The 23,388-nt window shown below is 43.4% G+C and overlaps 6 protein-coding genes, 1 long non-coding RNA gene and 1 pseudogene across 7 annotated transcripts; 6 read left to right on the plus strand and 2 right to left on the minus strand.

The window, feature by feature from the left end:
• The first annotated feature begins 215 nt into the window (after positions 1-215).
• Positions 216-1,078, plus strand: LOC127301664 (uncharacterized). Its single transcript, XM_051331940.1, has one exon. The coding sequence runs from the start codon at positions 274-276 to the stop codon at positions 964-966; it is 693 nt and encodes a 230-aa protein (XP_051187900.1). The 5' UTR covers positions 216-273; the 3' UTR covers positions 967-1,078.
• Positions 1,079-2,035: 957 nt separating this feature from the next.
• LOC127304024 (uncharacterized) lies at positions 2,036-2,899 on the plus strand (annotated as a pseudogene).
• A 996-nt stretch (positions 2,900-3,895) lies between these two features.
• Positions 3,896-4,697, plus strand: LOC127301666 (uncharacterized). Its single transcript, XM_071823685.1, has one exon. It carries the CDS (start codon positions 3,896-3,898, stop codon positions 4,583-4,585), a length of 690 nt encoding a protein of 229 aa, XP_071679786.1. The 3' UTR covers positions 4,586-4,697.
• A 959-nt stretch (positions 4,698-5,656) lies between these two features.
• Positions 5,657-6,413, plus strand: LOC127301667 (uncharacterized). The gene has a single exon (XM_051331942.2). It carries the CDS (start codon positions 5,715-5,717, stop codon positions 6,405-6,407), a length of 693 nt encoding a protein of 230 aa, XP_051187902.1. The 5' UTR covers positions 5,657-5,714; the 3' UTR covers positions 6,408-6,413.
• A 987-nt stretch (positions 6,414-7,400) lies between these two features.
• Positions 7,401-8,974, minus strand: LOC127301672 (uncharacterized). Its single transcript, XR_007852319.2, has 3 exons — positions 8,498-8,974; positions 8,101-8,396; positions 7,401-7,645 (listed from the first exon to the last, which is right to left on the minus strand). It is a non-coding gene; the product is annotated as an uncharacterized lncRNA (long non-coding RNA).
• Positions 8,975-9,911: 937 nt separating this feature from the next.
• LOC127301670 (uncharacterized) lies at positions 9,912-10,719 on the plus strand. The gene has a single exon (XM_051331944.2). The coding sequence runs from the start codon at positions 9,912-9,914 to the stop codon at positions 10,602-10,604; it is 693 nt and encodes a 230-aa protein (XP_051187904.1). The 3' UTR covers positions 10,605-10,719.
• Positions 10,720-11,669: 950 nt separating this feature from the next.
• Positions 11,670-12,421, plus strand: LOC127301669 (uncharacterized). Its single transcript, XM_051331943.2, has one exon. The coding sequence runs from the start codon at positions 11,729-11,731 to the stop codon at positions 12,419-12,421; it is 693 nt and encodes a 230-aa protein (XP_051187903.1). The 5' UTR covers positions 11,670-11,728.
• A 6,347-nt stretch (positions 12,422-18,768) lies between these two features.
• On the minus strand, positions 18,769-21,176 carry LOC127301663 (SEC1 family transport protein SLY1). Its single transcript, XM_051331939.2, has 2 exons — positions 21,019-21,176; positions 18,769-20,939 (listed from the first exon to the last, which is right to left on the minus strand). The coding sequence occupies exons 1-2, from the start codon at positions 21,047-21,049 to the stop codon at positions 19,123-19,125; spliced, it is 1,848 nt and encodes a 615-aa protein (XP_051187899.1). The 5' UTR covers positions 21,050-21,176; the 3' UTR covers positions 18,769-19,122.
• Between the last annotated feature and the right edge of the window lie 2,212 nt (positions 21,177-23,388).

A 23,388-nucleotide genomic window follows, 5' to 3' on the forward strand; every position in this document is an offset into this window, starting at 1 on the left:
CGAGGACAGCGGACACACTAAAAATGTACTAAACATGAGACGACTTTGATGTTGGAATCATCTATGCTTCTGCCAGATCTCAAGAACAGCAGACAGCATCTGGGAGATATAATGGCCATATTCTTTCTGTCTACCAATCAAATGCTACCGCTTTACACATCTTCTGTATATATAGACCTCAGCAGAATGGTAGACACATCAAACCAGAAGTCCCTCCTCCTCCACCTCCTCCTCTCTTCAAGTACAATACAGAGAAAACCTTCAAGATCAGAAATGGCTTTCCACCTAAGATCGATAAGTTTGCCTTCAAGGCCTCAGGCCAACGAGGCCGAAGTCGAGCAAGAGCTGCTGAGCCTAGAGGCAAGCATCTCTTCCTCCGCCACCATCGGCACTATGTGTGATGGTCTCAGGAGGCTTGGAGACATCTACAACGGTGTTGAAGAGATTATTGGCCTGCCAAGCAACCAAGTTGGGAAGATGTTGAATGGAGAGATGGATAGCTCTCTTGAGCTGTTGGATCTCTGCAGCATCATGCAAGAGATCTTCGTAGAGATGAAGGCCATCATCCAAGAGCTGCAAGCGGCTCTAAGAAAAGGAGATGATGCAGCTGTTCAAGCCAACATCCAATCTTATACTCGTTTGGCGAAGAAGGCCAAGAAACTTTTCAAGAAGACCGCAAAGAAGGCTACTTCTGCGGGTTGCAGGATGCTCATGCTATTTACCAAGGCTAGGGAGATATCAGTATCTCTGCTGGAGTCCTCAGTCCATCTCTTGTCGAAGGAAATCGATACGCCTAAACAGTCTATTGTCTCCAAAGTATTTCACAAGAAGAAGGCAGTTGTTTGCGAGGAGGATCAATTGCAGGAGTTAGAGTGCAGTATTGGAGATCTTGAGAATGCTGCAGGACATTTGTTCAGGAAATTAGTCCACATCAGGGTTTCTCTCCTGAACATTCTTAGCTCATAGATACTTCGACACCACTCTTGACAGCCTGTGATTGGCATCCGCCTTTTTGAGGACTAGCTGATCTTGGTACAGTTTTCCCAATATGTAATTATGTATAGAATACAGATGAGAAATTATAGAGAGAAAAAACAAAGTTTTGATCCATTTGCCCATTTCATGCTTCAAGATGTGATTTCTGATCTAAGTATATGTACTTATTGCAGTATCCTTGGTTCATGGATCATGTTGGGTGTACATTAAACATGACAGGTCGAAGTCAAAAGTGCTAAGCCTGTTCATAGCAGAATAAATCAAATTAATTACCAAGATTCCCCACCACCACCACCGCCTCCAAAGACATGGATGTGCGATGCAGCATGCAGCTTGAATATTTCAAGTTTCAAAATGCAAGGCCAACTTGTATAAATAAAAACAGTATCTACAATCTTCATAAGTAACATTCAAGCATGTCGAGGCTCAAAAAACCCTCAACCATGCACCTCAAAAAAAAATCCCATTCTTTAGAGTATCGTAAAAATTATCAAGATGGAGTCGCACAAAATTTCGCTTGTATAAATGTCGTTCTCGATACACTAACGCCAAGGGATGTTTTATTTGCTAAACAAAAAGAAGAGCTGTGCGCGGAACATATAACAGAAGTGGAGAAATGTCTAGTATAGAGATCACAATTGCTAATTGAGGATGGGCAGTAGCCAGAATAACACATATCTCAATAGCTAAATGTAGGGTTAGCAATTCATTAAATACATGAATGAGTGTGCATCCATGCAATTATACCAAGATCCCCCATCCGACTACACTGCACTGCTGGTTCTTGCTGACAATTGCGGAACATGATAATGTGCAGGCTCAACTCGAGGACAGCGGACACACTAAAAATGTACTAAACATGAGACGACTTTGATGTTGGAATCATCTATGCTTCGCCGTATCTCAAGAACAGCAGACAGCATCTGGGAGATATAATGGCCATATTCTTTCTGTCTACCAATCAAATGCTACCGCTTTACACATCTTCTGTATATATAGACCTCAGCAGAATGGTAGACACATCAAACCAGAAGTCCCTCCTCCTCCACCTCCTCCTCTCTTCAAGTACAATACAGAGAAAACCTTCAAGATCAGAAATGGCTTTCCACCTAAGATCGATAAGTTTGCCTTCAAGGCCTCAGGCCAACGAGGCCGAAGTCGAGCAAGAGCTGCTGAGCCTAGAGGCAAGCATCTCTTCCTCCGCCACCATCGGCACTATGTGTGATGGTCTCAGGAGGCTTGGAGACATCTACAACGGTGTTGAAGAGATTATTGGCCTGCCAAGCAACCAAGTTGGGAAGATGTTGAATGGAGAGATGGATCTCTGCAGAATCATGCAAGAGATCTTCGTAGAGATGAAGGCCATCATCCAAGAGCTGCAAGCGGCTCTAAGAAAAGGAGATGATGCAAATTGCTCAAGCCAACATCCAATCTTATACTCGTTTGGCGAAGAAGGCCAAGAAACTTTTCAAGAAGACCACAAAGAAGGCTACTTATGCGGGTTGCAGGATGCTCATGCTATTTACCAAGGCTAGGGAGATATCAGTATCTCTGCTGGAGTCCTCAGTCCATCTCTTGTCGAAGGAAATCGATACGCCTAAACAGTCTATTGTCTCCAAAGTATTTCACAAGAAGAAGGCAGTTGTTTGCGAGGAGGATCAATTGCAGGAGTTAGAGTGCAGTATTGGAGATCTTGAGAATGCTGCAGGACATTTGTTCAGGAAATTAGTCCACATCAGGGTTTCTCTCCTGAACATTCTTAGCTCATAGATACTTCGACACCACTCTTGACAGCCTGTGATTGGCATCCGCCTTTTTGAGGACTAGCTGATCTTGGTACAGTTTTCCCAATATGTAATTATGTATAGAATACAGATGAGAAATTATAGAGAGAGAAAACAAAGTTTTGATCCATTTGCCCATTTCATGCTTCAAGATGTGATTTCTGATCTAAGTATATGTACTTATTGCAGTATCCTTGGTTCGTGGATCATGTTGGGTGTACATTAAACATGACAGGTCGAAGTCACAAGGGCTAAGCCTGTTCATAGCAGAATAAATCAAATTCATTACCAAGATTCCCCACCACCACCACCGCCTCCAGCACATGGATGTGCAGTCTGGCACTGCAGTTGAATATTTCTAGTTTCAAAATGCATGGGCAACTTGTTTAAATAAAATGAGTTTCTACAATCTTCATACGTAACATTCAAGCATGTCGAGGCTCAAAAAAGCCTCAACCATGCACCTCTTAAAAAAATTCCCTTTCTTTAGAGTATCAGAAAAAAATTATCAAGATGGAGTCGCACAAAATTTCGCTTGTATAAATGTCGTTCTCGATACACTAACGCCAAGGGATGTTTTATTTGCTAAACAAAAAGAAGAGCTGTGCGCGGAACATATAACAGAAGTGGAGAAATGTCTAGTATAGAGATCACAATTGCGAATTGAGGATGGGCAGTAGCCAGAATAACACATATGTCAATAGCTAAATGTAGGGTTAGCAATTCATTAAATACATGAATGAGTGTGCATCCATGCAATTATACCAAGATCCCCCATCCGACTACACTGCACTGCTGGTTCTTGCTGACAATTGCGGAACATGATAATGTGCAGGCTCAACTCGAGGACAGCGGACACACTAAAAATGTACTAAACATGAGACGACTTTGATGTTGGAATCATCTATGCTTCTGCCAGATCTCAAGAACAGCAGACAGCATCTGGGAGATATAATGGCCATATTCTTTCTGTCTACCAATCAAATGCTACCGCTTTACACATCTTACGTATATATAGACCTCAGCAGAATGGTAGACACATCAAACCGTAAGTCCCTCCTCCTCCACCTCCTCCTCTCTTCAAGTACAATACATGAAAACCTTCAAGATCAGAAATGGCTTTCCACCTAAGATCGATAAGTTTGCCTTCAAGGCCTCGTGCCAACGAGGCCGAAGTCGAGCAAGAGCTGCTGAGCCTAGAGGCAAGCATCTCTTCCTCCGCCACCATCGGCACTATGTGTGATGGTCTCAGGAGGCTTGGAGACATCTACAACGGTGTTGAAGAGATTATTGGCCTGCCAAGCAACCAAGTTGGGAAGATGTTGAATGGAGAGATGGATAGCTCTCTTGAGCTGTTGGATCTCTGCAAGATCATGCAAGAGATCTTCGTAGAGATGAAGGCCATCATCCAAGAGCCGCAAGCGGCTCTAAGAAAAGGAGATGATGCAGCTGTTCAAGCCAACATCCAATCTTATACTCGTTTGGCGAAGAAGGCCAAGAAACTTTTCAAGAAGACCGCAAAGAAGGCTACTGCGGGTTGCGGGATGCTCATGCTATTTACCAAGGCTAGGGAGATATCAGTATCTCTGCTTGAGTACTCAGTCCATCTCTTGTCGAAGGAAATCGATACGCCTAAACAGTCTATTGTCTCCAAAGTATTTCACAAGAAGAAGGCAGTTGTTTGCGAGGAGGATCAATTGCAGGAGTTAGAGTGCAGTATTGGAGATCTTGAGAATGCTGCAGGACATTTGTTCAGGAAATTAGTCCACATCAGGGTTTCTCTCCTGAACATTCTTAGCTCATAGATACTTCGACACCACTCTTGACAGCCTGTGATTGGCATCCGCCTTTTTGAGGACTAGCTGATCTTGGTACAGTTTTCCCAATATGTAATTATGTATAGAATACAGATGAGAAATTATAGAGAGAAAAAACAAAGTTTTGATCCATTTGCCCATTTCATGCTTCAAGATGTGATTTCTGATCTAAGTATATGTACTTATTGCAGTATCCTTGGTTCATGGATCATGTTGGGTGTACATTAAACATGACAGGTCGAAGTCAAAAGTGCTAAGCCTGTTCATAGCAGAATAAATCAAATTAATTACCAAGATTCCCCACCACCACCACCGCCTCCAGCACATGGATGTGCAGTCTGGCACTGCAGTTGAATATTTCTAGTTTCAAAATGCATGGCCAACTTGTTTAAATAAAATGAGTTTCTACAATCTTCATAAGTAACATTCAAGCATGTCGAGGCTCAAAAAAGCCTCAACCATGCACCTCTAAAAAAAATCCCTTTCTTTAGAGTATCAGAAAAAAATTATCAAGATGGAGTCGCACAAAATTTCGCTTGTATAAATGTCGTTCTCGATACACTAACGCCAAGGGATGTTTTATTTGCTAAACAAAAAGAAGAGCTGTGCGCGGAACATATAACAGAAGTGGAGAAATGTCTAGTATAGAGATCACAATTGCGAATTGAGGATGGGCAGTAGCCAGAATAACACATATCTCAATAGCTAAATGTAGAGTTAGCAATTCATTAAATACATGAATGAGCGTGCATCCATGCAATTATACCAAGATCCCCCATCCGACTACACTGCACTGCTGGTTCTTGCTGACAATTGCGGAACATGATAATGTGCAGGCTCAACTCGAGGACAGCGGACACACTAAAAATGTACTAAACATGAGACGACTTTGATGTTGGAATCATCTATGCTTCTGCCAGATCTCAAGAACAGCAGACAGCATCTGGGAGATATAATGGCCATATTCTTTCTGTCTACCAATCAAATGCTACCGCTTTACACATCTTCTGTATATATAGACCTCAGCAGAATGGTAGACACATCAAACCAGAAGTCCCTCCTCCTCCACCTCCTCCTCTCTTCAAGTACAATACAGAGAAAACCTTCAAGATCAGAAATGGCTTTCCACCTAAGATCGATAAGTTTGCCTTCAAGGCCTCAGGCCAACGAGGCCGAAGTCGAGCAAGAGCTGCTGAGCCTAGAGGCAAGCATCTCTTCCTCCGCCACCATCGGCACTATGTGTGATGGTCTCAGGAGGCTTGGAGACATCTACAACGGTGTTGAAGAGATTATTGGCCTGCCAAGCAACCAAGTTGGGAAGATGTTGAATGGAGAGATGGATAGCTCTCTTGAGCTGTTGGATCTCTGCAGCATCATGCAAGAGATCTTCGTAGAGATGAAGGCCATCATCCAAGAGCTGCAAGCGGCTCTAAGAAAAGGAGATGATGCAGCTGCTCAAGCCAACATCCAATCTTATACTCGTTTGGCGAAGAAGGCCAAGAAACTTTTCAAGAAGACCACGAAGAAGGCTACTTCTGCGGGTTGCAGGATGGTCATGATATTTACCAAGGGTAGGGAGATATCAGTATCTCTGCTGGAGTCCTCAGTCCATCTCTTGTTGAAGGAAATCGATATGCCTAAACAGTCCCTTGTCTCCAAAGTATTTCACAAGAAGAAGGCAGTTGTTTGCGAGGAGGATCTATTGCAGGAGTTAGAGTGCAGTATTGGAGATCTTGAGAATGCTGCAGGACATTTGTTCAGGAAACTAGTCCACATCAGGGTTTCTCTCCTGAACATTCTTAGCTCGTAGATACTTCCACACCACTCTTGGCATCCTGTGATTGGCATCCGCCTTTTTGAGGACTAGCTGATCTTGGTACAGTTTTTCTAATATGTAGTTATGTATAGAATACAGATGTACAGGAAATTATAGAGAGAAAAACCAATTTTTGATCCATTTGCCCATTTCATGCTTCAAGATGTGCTTTGTGATCTAAGTATATAGGGTACGTTTGGTTTTGAGCCAATGCAGGCCTTACCAAAAAGTTGGCATGCCCGTGCCCACTGGCTGCTGTTTGGTTAGCCACCAATAATTTGGCTAGCCCAAGCCCAACACGCCCGACGCTATGCAAATTTCCGCCAATTCCTGGCCATCTGCGGGCGGTGGAATCCCTCGCCAAAAAATTGGTCATGCCCATGAATTGGTAGGGCGCGCGTGGGCGTGAACCAAACACACCCATATACTTATTGCAGTATCCTTGGTTCGTGGATCATGTTGGGCGTACATTAAACATGACAGGTCGAAGTCACAAGGGCTAAGCCTGTTCATAGCAGAATAAATCAATTTAATTACCATGATTCCCCCACCACCACCACCACCTCCAGCACATGGATGTGCAGTCTGGCACTGCAGTTGAATATTTTTAGTTTCAAAATGCATGGGCAACTTGTTAAAATAAAATGAGTTTCTACAATCTTCATCTGTAACATTCAAGCATGTCACAATGTACAATATTATGCATACAGAGGCCCAAAAAAGACACAACCATGCACCTCTAAAAAAATTGCCCTTTCTTCAGGTTATCAGAAAAAAATTATCAAGATGGAGTAGCACAAAATTTCTCTTGTTAACATATCGTTCTCGATACACTAACGCCAAGGGATGTTTTATTTGCTAAACAAAAAGAAGAGTTGCGCTGAAAATATCACAGAAGTGGAGAAGTGTCTAGTATAGAGATCACAATTGCGAATTTTCCCAACTTATATGAAGGTCAGGGAGTAGAGAGATACCTTGTGGAGAAGTAGCATACAGCAGAAGGATGCGGGACGCTCCAGCGACCTGGACGGCAAGCTCTGCAGCGCGCTCGCTTTGCGGCCTCTCTTTCTTCATCTTCCCCAACTCCAATTTGTCATCTTTTACATCTTGTGTTTTGGGTGGAGTCTACCCTTCGGGCACATTTTAGCCAGTGAACTACAATCGCATTGACATGTTGGGCTGCCAATTCCGATCAAAGCCCATTCCGGCCTGGCACATGGGCAGCCCTCAGACTGAAAGCATGAACAAGAAAAACCAATTCCATAATCCAATCCACCTATAGATTCATGTATTTCCATCAAACAATTTATTCATCCAAGAAGTTTTAACCGTATCAAACAATATTAATGCATGCAATGGCACATCGACAAGCTCAGTTGAAGAGTCTCTAAGCACATGGCTTCTCTTGGAATCTCAACGCATCACATTATCATATTCAGATCATATACCAGATGTTTGGGAAGCTTAAGCATGCCAGCGATGATGCATGATCAGATCAAATTAATCAAATTTTGTCGATGATACTCTAGACACGTCTGCAGCAGAAAATTTGTAATTAACAGACCACTAGCTTGTCTTGTGCACGATCACAAGATTCTTCTTGTCTGCCAATGCAGATTGAGATTACTGGGCTGTTATAAGAACAGAGCAGCCAAAGGGAGGATGGAATGGTGGATGGCGCTGATACCTTGGGAGTTTCTTTGTTCCTCTAGTTCTCGACGTTTCTGCTCTTCTGGCTCCATACAGAAGAAATGTGATAAGCACACAGGCTCCATACTGGCTTCGATTTTCAATCATGGCTCGCGATCTACAGTCTGTGAGTTTTCCTTCTTGTTCTACTGATCTCACAGACGGTATAGGAGCTGGCGAATAGCTGCAGATCTCGAATGGTGTATTGTTGCTAGAACTCTACAGTCCGACACGAGAAAATAGCGGGTTGAAGATGACTGTTAACTGTTCGTTCGAGCCAGGAAACTGTCTTTCCTGCATCCACTCGGTGAAGAAGGCACAAGAATATATGAAAGAAGTGAGCCAATACTTTTCTGATTAGAATGAGTACTAACTAAGATGACCAGATTACTTACAAGAGGGTGGAAGATGACTGTCTCGCTACTTGAGCCATGCAACTTCTGTCAAAGAAACTTGCGATGATAAGCAATTGTATACAAGCTGAAGCAGCTACGTACTGATTGGAGTAGGATATTATTCATCAGGAGAGCAGCAGGGAGTATGTTAAGAAAATTGATACAGCACGTGTGTTTCTTTTTGTATAGTCTCAGCTGTTTTTTTCTTGTGAAGGATACTCTCAGCTTCTAGATACACTTCTATGAGTCTATGTGATTGGAGTCCACCTTTCAAAGGAATTGCTCGATCATTCAAACAAATTTGTGTACAAAGAAGTTAAAATGCCCAGCGGTGAGAATACTTTGTTTCCTACTTTTATGATAGTTCCATTGCCTATGGATGCATGCGTCATCATAGGTGGAATATTTCTCTTGGTGTTTTCTCGACCGGGAGATATATACTTCTATTCCAAGGTTTTTCAGTCTTTGTATAGTCACCGACTAATCACCAGGTCGTTTCCTCAAAATCAGGGCAACTCGCAACTTATGGCGACTAATCGCCGAGCCGGAGGGCTGGCGATTTGACTAGGCTCGGCGAATCAAAAACCTTGTTCTATGCACCACTTTTCGAGCATACAGTTGATTTGAATGGCCACAGAAGCAAAATAAAGAAAAGAGAGAAATTTAGTGGGATTAAGTTTTGCTTAATTAAAACCTCACCAACAAGAAAGATCATCATGTTTGAGAATCAATTAGTATGACTAACTAGTAACAAGATTGCGTAAAGAAACATAATGAAAAAATGCAGTGACCAGGGAGACAAAAACATTAAGAGATCATTTCCGTAATGGTTGGGCATAAAATAGTGATGCTTTTCACACGGTAGGGGGCTCAATCTGAAAAAATGGGGGATAAAATTTTGAACCAATGGCAAGCGAATGATCCTTGTCTAGTTGACCTTGTCTTCCATCTCCAAAACATGCCAGCTCAAAAGCACGAGCACCCAATTCATTAGAGACCATATCCTATAGTATTGATAACAGGATACTAGTCAGAGTGACACCTCACAGCAAAATGCCAGGTTAGCCATCCTTTAAATAATGGCATGGTCAAACAATTTCACCAAGATACAACTGGTTCTTGCTGCCATTTTCTGACGATAATATGTTGGCTCGTCTCTAGGAGAGCAAACAGACTAAAAAAATGAACTAAACATCAGATGACTTTGTTGTAATCGCTATGCTTCTGCCAGATCTCCATCTATAGCAGACAGCATCTGGGAAATCGTGTCCAACAATCAATACTCCTGAATGTACTGCTTCTTCTGTATAAATAGGCCTGAGCAGAATGGTAGACCGTAGACACATCAAACCAAAAGTCCCTCTTTCCTGCTCTTCTCTTCAAGTACAATACAGAGAAAACCTTCAAGATCAGAATGGCTTTCCACCTAAGATCGATAAGTTTGCCTTCAAGGCCTCAGGCCAACGAGGCCAAAATCGAGCAAGAGCTGCTGAGCCTAGAGGCAAGCATCTCTTCCTCCACCACCATCGGCACGATGTGTGATGGTCTGAGGAGACTTGGAGACATCTACAACGGTGTTGAAGAGATTATTGGCCTGCCAAGCAACCAAGTTGGGAAGATGTTGAATGGAGAGATGGATAGCTCTCTTGAGCTGTTGGATCTCTGCAGCATCATGCAAGAGATCTTCGTAGAGATGAAGGCCATCATCCAAGAGCTGCAAGCGGCTCTAAGAAAAGGAGATGATGCAGCTGTTCAAGCCAACATCCAATCTTATACTCGTTTGGCGAAGAAGGCCAAGAAACTTTTCAAGAAGACCACGGAGAAGGCTACTTCTGCGGGTTGCAGGATGGTCATGCTATTTACCAAGGCTAGGGAGATATCAGTATCTCTGCTGGAGTCCTCAGTCCATCTCTTGTTGAAGGAAATCGATATGCCTAAACAGTCCCATGTCTCCAAAGTATTTCACAAGAAGAAGGCAGTTGTTTGCGAGGAGGATCTATTGCAGGAGTTAGAGTGCAGTATTGGAGATCTTGAGAATGCTGCAGGACATTTGTTCAGGAAATTAGTCCACATCAGGGTTTCTCTCCTGAACATTCTTAGCTCCTAGATACTTCCACACCACTCTTGGCATCCGCCTTTTTGAGGACTAGCTGATCTTGGTACAGTTTTTCTAATATGTAGTTATGTATAGAATACAGATGTACAGGAAATTATAGAGAGAAAAACCAATGTTTGATCCATTTGCCCATTTCACGCTTCAAGATGTGCTTTGTGACCTAAGTATATATACTTATTGCAGTATCCTTGGTTCGTGGATCATGTTGGGCGTACATTAAACATGACAGGTCAAAGTCCAAGGGCTTAGCCTGTTCATAGAAGAATAAATCAATTTAATTACCAAGATTCCCCACCACCACCACCGCCGCCAGCACATGGATGTGCAGTCTGGCACTGCAGTTGAATATTTCTAGTTTCAGAATGCATGTGCAACTTGTTTAAATAAAATGAGTATCTACAATCTTCATTCATAACATTCAAGCATGTCGAGGCTCAAAAAACCCACAACAATAATCCTCTAAAAAAATCCCCTTTAGATTATCAGAAAAAAATTATCAAGATGGAGTCGCACAAAATTTCTCTTGTTTACAACTTTACATATAGTTCTCGATACACTAACGCCAAGGGATGTTTTATTTGCTAAACAAAAAAGAAGAGCTGTGCGCGGAACATATAACAGAAGTGGAGAAGTGTCTAGCATAGAGATCACAACCGCGAACTGAGGATGGGCAGTAGACAGAATAACACATATGCCAATAGCTAAATGTTGGGTTAGCAATTCATTAAATACTGGAATGAGCGTGCATCCATGCAATTATGCCAAGACCCCCCATCCGACTACACTGCACTGCTGGTTCTTGCTGACAATAGCGGAACATGATAATATGCTGTCTCAACTCGAGGACAGCGGACACACTAAAAAATGTACTAAACATGAGACGACTTTGATGTTGGAATCATCTATGCATCTGCCAGATCTCAAGCACAGGAGACAGCATCTGGGAGATATAATGGCCATATTCTTTCTGTCTACCAATCAAATGCTACCGCTTATACACATCTTCTGTATATATAGACCTCAGCAGAATGGTAGACACATCAAACCAGAAGTCTCTCCTCCTCCACCTCCTCCTCTCTTCAAGTACAATACAGAGAAAACCTTCAAGATCAGAAATGGCTTTCCACCTAAGATCGATAAGTTTGCCTTCAAGGCCTCAGGCCAACGAGGCCGAAGTCGAGCAAGAGCTGCTGAGTCTAGAGGCAAGCATTTCTTCCTCCACCACCACCGGCACGATGTGTGATGGTCTGCGGAAGCTTGGAGACATCTACAACGGTGTTGAAGAGATTATTGGCCTGCCAAGCAACCAAGTTGGGAAGATGTTGAATGGAGAGATGGATAGCTCTCTTGAGCTGTTGGATCTCTGCAGCATCATGCAAGAGATCTTCGTAGAGATGAAGGCCATCATCCAAGAGCTGCAAGCGGCTCTAAGAAAAGGAGATGATGCAGCTGTTCAAGCCAACATCCAATCTTATACTCGTTTGGCGAAGAAGGCCAAGAAACTTTTCAAGAAGACCACGAAGAAGGCTACTTATGTGGGTTGCAGGATGGTCATGCTTTTTACCAAGGCTAGGGAGATATCAGCATCTCTGCTGGAGTCCTCAGTCCATCTCTTGTCAAAGGAAATCGATATGCCTAAACAGTCTATTGTCTCCAAAGTATTTCACAAGAAGAAGGCAGTTGTTTGCGAGGAGGATCTATTGCAGGAGTTAGAGTGCAGTATTGGAGATCTTGAGATTGCTACAGGACATTTGTTCAGGAAATTAGTCCACATCAGGGTTTCTCTCCTGAACATTCTTAGCTCATAGATACTTCCACACCACTCTTGACATCCTGTGATTGGCATCCGCCTTTTTGAGGACTAGCTGATCTTGGTACAGTTTTCCCAATATGTAATTATGTATAGAATACAGATGTACAGGAAATTATAGAGAGAAAAAACAAAGTTTTGATCCATTTGCCCATTTCATGCTTCAAGATTTGATTTCTGATCTAAGTATATGTACTTATTGCAGTATCCTTGGTTCGTGGATCATGTTGGGCGTACATTAAACATGACAGGTCGAAGTCACAAGGGCTAAGCCTGTTCATAGCAGAATAAATCAATTTAATTACCATGATTCCCCCACCACCACCACCACCTCCAGCACATGGATGTGCAGTCTGGCACTGCAGTTGAATATTTTTAGTTTCAAAATGCATGGGCAACTTGTTTAAATAAAATGAGTTTCTACAATCTTCATCTGTAATATTCAAGCATGTCACAATGTACAATATTATGCATCCAGAGGCCCAAAAAAGCCACAACCATGCACCTCTAAAAAAATTGCCCTTTCTTTTTAGATTATCAGAAAAAAATTATCAAGATGGAGTTGCACACAATTTCTCTTGTTTACACATCATTCTCCATATACTAACGCCAAGGGATGTTTTATTTGCTAAACAAATAAAAAGCTGTGCGCTGAACATATAACAGAAGCGGAGAAGTGTCTAGTATAGTGATCACACTGCTAATTTGCGCAACTTATATGAAGGTCAGGGAGTAGAGAGCTACCTTGTGGAGAAATAGCAGACAGCAGAAGCATGAGGGGCGCTGGAGCGACCTGGACCGCAAGCTCTGCAGCGGCGCTCGGTTTGCGGCCTGTGTTTTTTCATCTTCCGCAACTCCAATTTGTCATCTTTTACATCTTGTGTTTTGGGCGGAGTCTACCCTTCGGGCACATTTTGGCCAATGAACTGCGATCGCATTGACATGTTGGGCTGCCAATTCTGATCAAAGCCCATTCCAGCCTGGCCCATGGGCAGCCCTCTGACTGAAAGCATGAACAAGAAAAACCAATTCCATAATCCAATCCAACTATAGATTCATGTATTTCCATCAAACATATTATTCATCCTAGAAGTTTTAACCGTATCAAACAATATTAATGCATGCAATGGCACATCGACAAGCTCAGTTAAAGAGTCTCTAAAGCACATGGCTTCTCTTGGAATCTCAACGCATCACATTATCATATTCAGATCATATACCAGATGTTTGAGAAGCTTAAGCATGCCAGCGATGATGCATGATCAGATCAAATTAATCAAATTTTGTCGTTGATACTCCAGACACGACTGCAGAAGAAAATTTGTAATTAACAGACCACTAGCTTGTCTTGTGCACGATCACAAGATTCTTCTTGTCTGCCAACTTAGATTGAGATTACTGGGCTGTTATAAGAACAGAGCAGCCAAAGGGAGGATGGAGTGGTGGATGGTGCTGATACCTTGGGAGTTTCTTTGTTCCTCTACTCCAAGTTTCGGCTCTTCTGGCTCCATTCAGAAGAAATGTGATAAGCACACAGGCTCCATACAATAGCACACTGGCTAAAATTTTCAATCATGGCTCGCTATCTACCGTCTGTGAGATTTCCTTCTTGTTCTACTGATCTCACAGACGGTATAGGAGCTGGCGAATAGGTATATACTTCTATTCCAAGGTTTTTGAGTTGGTGTATAGTCGCTGACTAATCGCCAAGTCGTTTTCTCAAAATCAGGGCAACTCACGAATATTCATCGACTTATGGCAACTGAGCCGGAGGGCTGGCGATTCGACTAGCTTGGTGACTCAAAAACCTTGTTCTATGCGCCACTTTTCGAGCATATAATTGATTTGACTGGCCACGGACGCAAAATAAAGAAAAGAGAGAGCAAATTAGTGGGGTTAAGTTTTGCTTAATTAAAACTTCACCAACAAGAAAGATCATCATGTTTGAGAATCAATTATAATGACTAACTAGTAACAAGATTGCGTAAAGAAACATAATGAAAGCAAAATGTAGTTACCAGGGACACAAAAACATCAAGAAAACATTTCTGTAATGGTTGGGCATAAAATGGTGATCCCTTCCAGTGGATCGTTTCTTCCATCGCCTGACATGCCAGGCTCCAGATCAGGGTTTCTCTCCTGGACATTCTTAGCTCATATATACTCCAGTCAGTCTACACCTATGATTAACATCTGGCTTGTTGAAGATGAGCCAATCTTTGAAGAATTTTCCCATATGTATACAGTACAGATGTACAGAAAATTATAGAGATAAGGTACAATTTTACGGAAATGCACTTCGGCTCATAGGAGCATTTGCTCCCATTGTGTGAATCCACATTTCGAAGTGTAAAAAAATTCTAAACTAAATTTTTACATGTACATCTAGATATTTTATGTTGGTACACAAATTTTCAAAAAAAGAAAAAACATTTTGTGGCTCCTGTAAAAAAGACAATTTTTGATGTTGTAACACGACTAGGTACAGCATATTTTTTTGTCTTTTTTGTACACACCACACAAAATGTTGTTTTTCCATGAAAACTTGTGTACGAACATAGAATGTCACAATGTACACCAAAAAACTTATGTCAATTTTTTTTTGACATTTTTATAATTTTGTATAATGGGAGCATTTGCTCCTATGAGCCAAAACGCCACCTCCCAATTTTGATCTATTTCATGTTTTCTGATCTCTATATACTTTAGTTCGGTGTCCTTGGATAGTGCATCATGTTCCTTTTGTTCCAGATTCCATAAAAATGAAATCTTTGATATGTTTTTATTTGATCTATTCTTTTCTTTTTTATCTAACATAGATACAACACAAGGAAAAAGTCAGGAAAATTACACAATAATTATTTCTCTCTAAACAACAGTTCATCAGCATCAGCTAGCAAGTAGCTTGGAATCAGCTGCAAAGTAGCTCTCTCTCTCTCTCTAATTTGACTTGCACACCATAAATCCAAAACACCGCCACCGCACACACCAGATCTTGCGCCGCCGCCTCCTCTGCCTTGACGAGGAGGAGAGTCGCCTGTCTCAGCAACCCAGGTGCTTCCCCCAACAACCTCCACCTCGGTCTGCTCCCTATATCCCTCCTCTTGGACTGAAGGAGTCTCTGTCACTTCACGTTGGAGAGGTTGTGGCAGAAGAAAGGGACGAGGAAGGAGACGATGGTATCAAGGAGGAAGAGCGATTCCAGGGTGGCATTGCAAATCGAATTACCAGTTCAAATTGTATGACAGCCAAACCCGTTGGACAATGGAATCAATTGAATTCCGCAATTCCTGGATGAAATGATGGCTGCCAAACGAGCTCAAAGAGGAATTTCACCACCACAAAAGGCCCTAAAGAGCATTTCTTTCTTCAGAACTGATTGAATTTCACATGCTTGTACGCATGCATGGAGATAATCTACAGGGGAATACAGATGTTATTGATTCTTCCATTTCTGCTGAGATTCCAGATCGGTTGCCTATTCTCGGCTGCCAGACAAGCTTAAAGAGGAATTCATCGCCACAAAAGGCCATAAAGAGCAATTCTTTCTTCAGAACTGATTAAATTTCACATGCTTGTACGCATGCATGAAGCTGCATGGAGATAATCTACAGACGAATACATATGTTACTGATTCTTCCATTTCTGTGAGATTCCAGATCTAGTTGCTGATCCATCAGGATATGAATTGGTATCTGAATTTATGATGCATGGACCATGTGGAGAACTAAATGATAAGTGTATGTGCATGAAAAAGGATGACTACTCCAAGCATTTTGCAAAAAAAGAATCAATGAAAGATAACCATCAATGAATACTACAGTCATAGTGACCAGATGTGCAACAATTAACCAGAACATATGAGTGCTTAAAACCTAGTAAGTATCTCTATTCTCTGTGCAGTCAGAGAAACTGAAATAACCATCTAACAGAGTTACAGAACTGCAGAAGGCACCGGTTGCCTATTCTCGGCTCACATGAGTGAGTTCACGGGTGTCCTTCTAAGCTACTCAATCATTGGGTTAATTGGATCTATGCCACTACAACTTTAGCAGGTTGGAGAAATGCCATTACAAAATGGCACAGGTAGAGGTATGAGAATTGTAGTGGCATATGTGATCAGCTAAATAGAATGTTCATATAAAGGTATAATGGGTGTATAAGGGCAGTGTACAACTTGGTATTGGACAAAATGGCATAGGTAGAGGTATGAGAGAGTTGTAGTGGCATATTTCCAACATGTGTTTTTGTAATGGCATTTCTCCAACTCGCGAAAGTTGTAGTGGCATAGATCCAATTAACCCATCATTAAACTGCTACTCCTTGAGGTTGTTCATGAAGAAAATAGTTAACCCTATAAGCTTAAAAAGCAAAAGGCTAGGCAAACATAAATAGGAAGGAGACATTACAGAAGCGAAGTTATTTACCATGAGCGGCTGAGGTTTAACCATCTTACAAAACAAATGCCAGGTCTTGAGCATGATAAATTTATGGGCACACATGTCCGTGACCTTGTTCCATTATTCCTCTTCCTCTTTTGGTTCATGCCAAGGAAGTATCAAAATTAGTACCATGCCAACGATCAAAAGAAAATTAGTCAGATATGCTCCACGACTAAGATATATAACAATGAATTATTGCTAAAATAATACAGCATTTCTTCCCAAGGCAAAAGCACCACTACATGTTTGAAAGATAGGGATTACATGTGATAACTAAATAAGCTTTTTTCTATAGGAACAATTTATTCAATATGTAGACAATAAATTGGAGTGGTGCGACTACCTACAAGACTCATGTTAGTTCTCCATGGGGGTCAGATAATTAATCACTGACATCAAAACAACTTATGCAATATTCCCATGTAAGGAACACACAAATGACTTAACTCGTGCACAAGTTCTTCTCGCTTAACTGCTCTAACCTGAAGACAACACACAAACAGAATTGCAGCAGCTGGAAACCCCCCATCATGCCAGGAAACAAGGGATTAAATAGTACTGCAGGTTTCACGGGTGGGGAAGAAAGTAACAGAGCGTCATCAATATAAAAATCCTTGTCATTTCCCTGGTGAAATAAACCTTTTCAATGAAATGAAATGCAAAGGCTTTTTGCGTTTTCTCAACAACAAAAAAAAGAACATAGGAGGCATCATTAATATAAAATAAACCAATGTTTCTATTTACGCTACTCATTCTTTGATCTTCGGCAACATCTAAGTATGTTCAGCCAAGATTCATTAATACATTGTCATGTATTAATGACAGCAAAGGTAGTCCTGGCTTACACTCCCTACACATACTAGTCTTGCTAATATATTGTTGAATGGTCAATTAAATGGGTGAAATGGCAAATGTATCAATAAGTCACAATGGAGTAGAAGTTCATAGCCTCATTTACTAAACAACACATCAAACTTGTAAAAAAAAGGAATTGTATCTCACCATGGATAATGAGTAACAAAGAATAATCACCATGGAAAAATTCTCTTCAAAGTTGTAACAGGCAATAAGTCTTTGTGCTCTTAAAAGCAGGGATTCTATACCAGATTACCAGGTATTTTTACTTCCCAATTGAGATAAAAGAACTGTAGAGCTCTACCCAAGCCTTTGTGTGGAGTCCTGAACCATGAGTATCCAGTCCTTCCACCAGGTAGCAAGGGCGAAGCAACACTACACAATTTGTAGCTTCAAGCTGAACACAATTAAGACAATACAGGGAACTGACTACAACAACCAATATTTATGAGGACAGCCCAATGATAGTATTTTTTTAGAAGACGCAAAGGAGCTTTGCTTGAAAAGGTAGAATATTGGTTACAAGTCTCGTGGCAGCTGTTTAGAAACTAATGAGACAACAATGATCAATTTTTTCTGCAAGTACAAAAGATGAAGTTTTTGAAAAAATAAAATATAAAACTAGCATTTGTGAAGAAACGTATTTCTACCTCACTGACATGCAAACACAAGAAGTTTTCCAGTGAAGCAAGACCATATATAATTAACTTGTGCATTTGCTTTTAGTTCTTGGATTCTTGCAGCATGGAGCATGCGAATTAACAAATTGAAATGATTATATTTTCTGACAACGAAATGAATCGGGGCATATAAATGCTTCCTTCACTTCCATAAACACATGGATCAGAACAGATAACATTAGTTGGATTACAAATCCAAAAGGGGGGAAGGAGTAAGAACAAGACAACGACATGGAGGGGGGAGGCGGGTTCCACAAACCGGAGAAGAGAGGCCAGAGGGAAACGTACACCAGCATAGGGAAATGTACACCAGCATGGCCATTCATAACCATTTGACTAATATTCATCGCAAACGCTAACAAAATCAATTTATCAAAAAGAATCAGAGCTGTTGTGAGATTCCATGAACTGATTTTTTGGGGTGTTCACCAAACAAGATTCCACTAACAATTCTCGAAAGGGGTTAAAAAAAGAAACAGAATGAACTGAGCATACATGGACATTTCAACATATTGGACTTCTGGAACAGCTGAGCTTGCAAAAAAATCTGAATTGATAACTCATTCAAAGCAGTGCCATAAACCTGAGTTTAGGAAATTCGATACCATTAGTCTATGCAACCTGGATCACCTTGGCATCAGTGTCTGGCGAGAGACTATTTACTGTAATCTATAAAGCACGAATCACATCTTATAACATCATAATGTCTGCGAAGAGCATATTTACTGTGATGGTAGGTTGCTGCCACCACTACCCAATCCTGCTTTCTGTCCCAATTCCGCGAGTTGCTGAATAAATTCCACCCCGTTGAGAATCTCTGTTGCTCCATATATGACATGCTTGGAAGGCTGTGAGCGCTGCCCTAGCTCGATTAAGCTCCTGTACTCAATGTAATTTCCACCACCAATCATGAAAACAATTGCTTCTCTGAAGGGTCCTCTAAACTGCCCACCAGTTCCAGATCTAGGGGCCCGTGGATCGAACAATATGTAGTTGTCGACCTCTGGGTTTGGTTTCCCTTCCATAAGGGCTTCAACTGTCCTAGTCAGAGCCAGCTGCCTCCCATCTGATAAGTAATTCGTCACAGCACTAATGGACTGCCCGTAAAGCTTCTCCGCCCAATCAACAATGTTGCTCCTGCTTGCTGTGCTTGATGCAGCAGCAAACTGTGTGTTCAACGACTTTATCCTCTTCACATACAGGAATGCAGACATATCTACGTCCGACTCCCGCAGCGCGGCCTCAACCTGCTCAAGTTCAGATGACGGTGGCGCCTCAAATGACAGCAGGTAGGTAACAGCCAGCCGGAGCTTATCCTCCTTGGTGCCCTTGCCACTGAGGAGGCTGAGCAGCATGGTCCGATCCACAGTTCCATTCTCAAGCATATCATTCTCGCACCGATAGTATCCATCCAGAGACCTCTCCTTGATCCGCGCAAGCAATGCAGTTGCGATGTTTGTGTGTTTATCGATCATCTTCTTGCGATCTGTTAGCTCTGGGAGCGAGTTGACCGCATTCATGAGGTGCTTGGTGTTGCCAATAAGATCTGTTCCATCAAACTCAACCCCATCCCTACCACCACCCGTGCGCTGGTTCACCTCATCTACATCCTGCTTGTACTTGGCGAGCTGCGCTTCAATTTCCTTGGCCACTTCGGGAAATTCCAACCAGCTGTTTGCCACCCAAAATGGGTCAGAGTCATCCAAATCATACTTCTCCGTTGGCAGCTTCAACTTGTTCAGCTTCAAGCTGAGCACGTCATGGACCAACGGGCGGTAGCTCCAATCGTGTTGTATCCCCACCGACAACTCAAAATTCCTGTCAAACAGGCACAGGACCGGGCGCTGGAACGATGAGGCAGCGCTGGATGCAGCCTCCGTGAAAAGATTTGGCTTGGCTAGGAGGTGATCCCGGAGACGGGCATCCAGAGCAGCAGCAACCATCTCAGCGGGCCCGCCCCGGGCGCACCTGATAATGGGCACGGTGCCCAGCGTGGAGACGACACAGAACAGGCCGAGCGCAATGGCGTCGACGGCTGCGGTGATGTCCGCATCGGCGGCGGCAGGGTCGTTGAGGGAGACATAGGCGCGCGGCTGGGCGAGCGAGAAGAGGCCGTCCTCGAGGCAGATGAAGTCAAGGTACTGGTCCGCGACACGCGCCACGCGGTGCGCCGAGCGCGACGCGGCGGTGGCGGATGCGAGGCGCTCGAGGACGGGCCGGGGAACGGACGTGGAGAAGTTGATGTGAAACGAGGCGTAGAGCCCCGCGGCAGCGTCGGCGGCGATGCGGTCGGCGTTGGCGGGCGTGGGGCGGACGAGGTAGACCGCGGGCGCGTCGGGGACCTGCTGCCGCGCCTTGTCGATGTTGAGGTGGAGGGTAACGCCGTGCTTGCGGAGGTCGCCAACGCGGAGCACCGGCGAGAGGAGCGAGATGCAGGGGCCGTCCATCACCAGGATCTTGTAGGCCTCCTCCTCCCCCTCGCCGCCGCCGTCCGGCGACGACTGCTGCTGGTTCAGGTGAAGCATCCGCGTGATCAAATCTGGATCAGAAACTAGAGTTGTTACAGAAACCCATAGAGATCGACAGGAAGAAGAAAGACGGGATGGATTCGAGCTTACCGAGCTGCTTCTTGCGGAGGCTGAGCGCCATGGCGGTGGTCCGGCGACCGTCGGGGCGAAGGATCTGGGAGGGGAGAGGGGGGGAACGAAGGGAAGAGTCGGGAACAGAGAAGTACCAGCAGAGGAGTTAGCAAATGAGGCTGTTTTGTCAGAAAGCCATCCAATCGTGGCCGTTGATTTATATTAGGCCGCGTGGTACGTTGTGGCATTTGCTAGCAGGCTGGCGAATTTAAGGAACTTCAACCATAAGCAAAGCAAATATGTACATCCTACAAAAAAAAAAAACGCCACCGGATTAGGAGCCAAGGAATCAGATCTCGTGGCAAGCAACTCTAGTAGTAGGTGTGAGTTTTTCTTATCTGAAATTTGTCAAATTACATTAGAAGTCTATTAACTTGTTTTCCACATACTTTCTTGTTGCACTTGTAAAAAAAATCACTTCCTTGTAAAAGCAGAGGCATTGCGTTTTCCTACCCTCTCGTTAGGGTTTAGTGCTCCGGCGGCGCCTACGTCGCCCCCGTGAGGTTGATCCGTGCCCGGCTGTGTTTCTGTCAGGTCTTGGTGCCTTTCTCGTTCGGGATCGGGTTCTCCTGCTTCTGTTCGTGCTCCTCTGTGTGTTTTCCCTTGTCCCTGCTCTGGTCGCTTTGGCTCTTGGGTTGGATGGCGGATTTGAGTCAGGATATGGAGGGCAGATCGGGAGGTAAAGAGGGGGAGATCGACGACATGCTGAGCCACCTAGAGCTGAACGATGATGAATTGGATGATGTTGTGGTCGATGTGGAGGCGGCGAAGGAGTACAGTAGAGCGGCGAGGTGGCATGCAATCGGTAAAGTTCAAACTGCCAGATCTTTTAGTTCGGATGCTCTGTTTGAGAAGATGAAGAGAATTTGGAGTTTGGCAAAGGATCCAGTCTGTCGGGAGGTGGGCGATAATCTGTTTTTATTCCACATGCATTGTCTTGCAGATTGGAAGAAGGTTGTCCATCAAAGTCCATGGACTTTTAGGGGATGGGGTTTGCTCGTGGAGGATTATGATGGGCTCGGTGATCCAGCGGAGTTCGTGTTCAGTGGGATGTTTGTCTGCGCTCAAATTCATGGAATTCCGGAGCTCTATCGGAAGGAGGAGGTGGTGGATGACCTGGCACGAAGGATTGGTAAGGTGAAAGAAGTTCAGATGATACCTAAGTTTTTTTTTTAAGGAAATTATGTGAGACTAAGGGTCAGAATTGAGGTTGCTAAACCTTTAACGAGGTTTGTCTCCCTTACTATTCCGGAGGGGAAGAAGAGGCTAGCTGTTAAATATGAAAAGATACCCTTTTTCTGTAAGAGGTGTGGCCTTATCGGTCATGATCATGAGGAATGTGGTGATGGGGTGTGGGAGGAAAAACAGTTGCAGTATGGTACGTGGATGTTGGCGACACGCAGGGCTAATCAACCTATGCCTGCTCCGCGTCAGTCTATGGATAGATCTCGGTTTCGTGGGGGTTTTGCTGGTAGAGGGATGGCCAATAGCGCTAATGGAAGGAAAAGGAATTCTGAAGAAGCAGCTCTGACTGAGGAAGATGATGAAAAGGATACTGCATCTAGTCCTGAAAAACCACCTCCTAATGAAGGTCTTGTACAGGACAAATCTGAGAGCGATGCAAGGAAAATGTTGGATTTGGGTGGAGTTGGGTCGCTGGATGGAATGGAGAAGATGGACACTAATGGGGGGACGGGGGTGCTCCTGTGCCTCCACCTCCACCTGCTTATGTTAAGAATAAAGATAAGAAACAGCGAAAGGAGAATTCTTCTGAAAACAACCTGGCACCATCGGCGGCCTCCCCCGAGGAGGACCGTCGGGCCTAATGTGTACCTTAGGCTGGAACTGTCCTGGATCAGGGCAAGTCGCGACGGTTCAAGAGCTTGACTGCCTTGTGCAGTCTTATAAACCCTGCATTATATTCTTGTGTGAGCCTAGACAGAGTGAGGAAAGAATGAGAAATCTTCGTTTCCGTCTTGGAATGGAGGGATGTTACCAGGTTAAAGGTGTTGGGAAAGGAGGGGGTCTGGCTTTGTATTGGCAGGAAGGCATTACGGTGGACCTTCTGTCCTTCAGTAATCGACATATAGATGTCCATATCAGTGGGGGTCCCTATGTAAGTAAATGGAGAGCTTCTTTTGTTTATGGTGAGCCAAAGCCTTGCGATCGTCATCTCATGTGGACAAAAATGAGGCAAATGAAGAATAGATCCAATGAACCTTGGCTAATGATGGGTGACTTTAATGAAGCCATGTGGCACGAGGAACACTTTTCTAAAACCAAACATTCGGAGAGACAGATGGCGGAGATTCGGGCGGTTTTATCGGACTGCGATCTACATGATATTGG

This window comes from Lolium perenne, chromosome 7 (assembly GCF_019359855.2).
Source record: "Lolium perenne isolate Kyuss_39 chromosome 7, Kyuss_2.0, whole genome shotgun sequence".
In the NCBI taxonomy this organism is placed as follows: domain Eukaryota; kingdom Viridiplantae; phylum Streptophyta; class Magnoliopsida; order Poales; family Poaceae; genus Lolium; species Lolium perenne.

Bases quoted from the DNA above. Each gene is read 5' to 3' on its own strand.
- LOC127301669 (XM_051331943.2), top strand. From the start codon at position 11,729: ATGGCTTTCCACCTAAGATCGATAAGTTTGCCTTCAAGGCCTCAGGCC.
- LOC127301663 (XM_051331939.2), bottom strand. From the start codon at position 21,049: ATGGCGCTCAGCCTCCGCAAGAAGCAGCTCG. The intron at 20,940-21,018 runs GTAAGCTCGAAT...TTTCTGATCCAG, and splicing joins CCTCCGCAAGAAGCAGCTCG to ATTTGATCACGCGGATGCTT.
- LOC127301670 (XM_051331944.2), top strand. From the start codon at position 9,912: ATGGCTTTCCACCTAAGATCGATAAGTTTGCCTTCAAGGCCTCAGGCC.
- LOC127301664 (XM_051331940.1), top strand. From the start codon at position 274: ATGGCTTTCCACCTAAGATCGATAAGTTTGCCTTCAAGGCCTCAGGCC.
- LOC127301667 (XM_051331942.2), top strand. From the start codon at position 5,715: ATGGCTTTCCACCTAAGATCGATAAGTTTGCCTTCAAGGCCTCAGGCC.
- LOC127301666 (XM_071823685.1), top strand. From the start codon at position 3,896: ATGGCTTTCCACCTAAGATCGATAAGTTTGCCTTCAAGGCCTCGTGCC.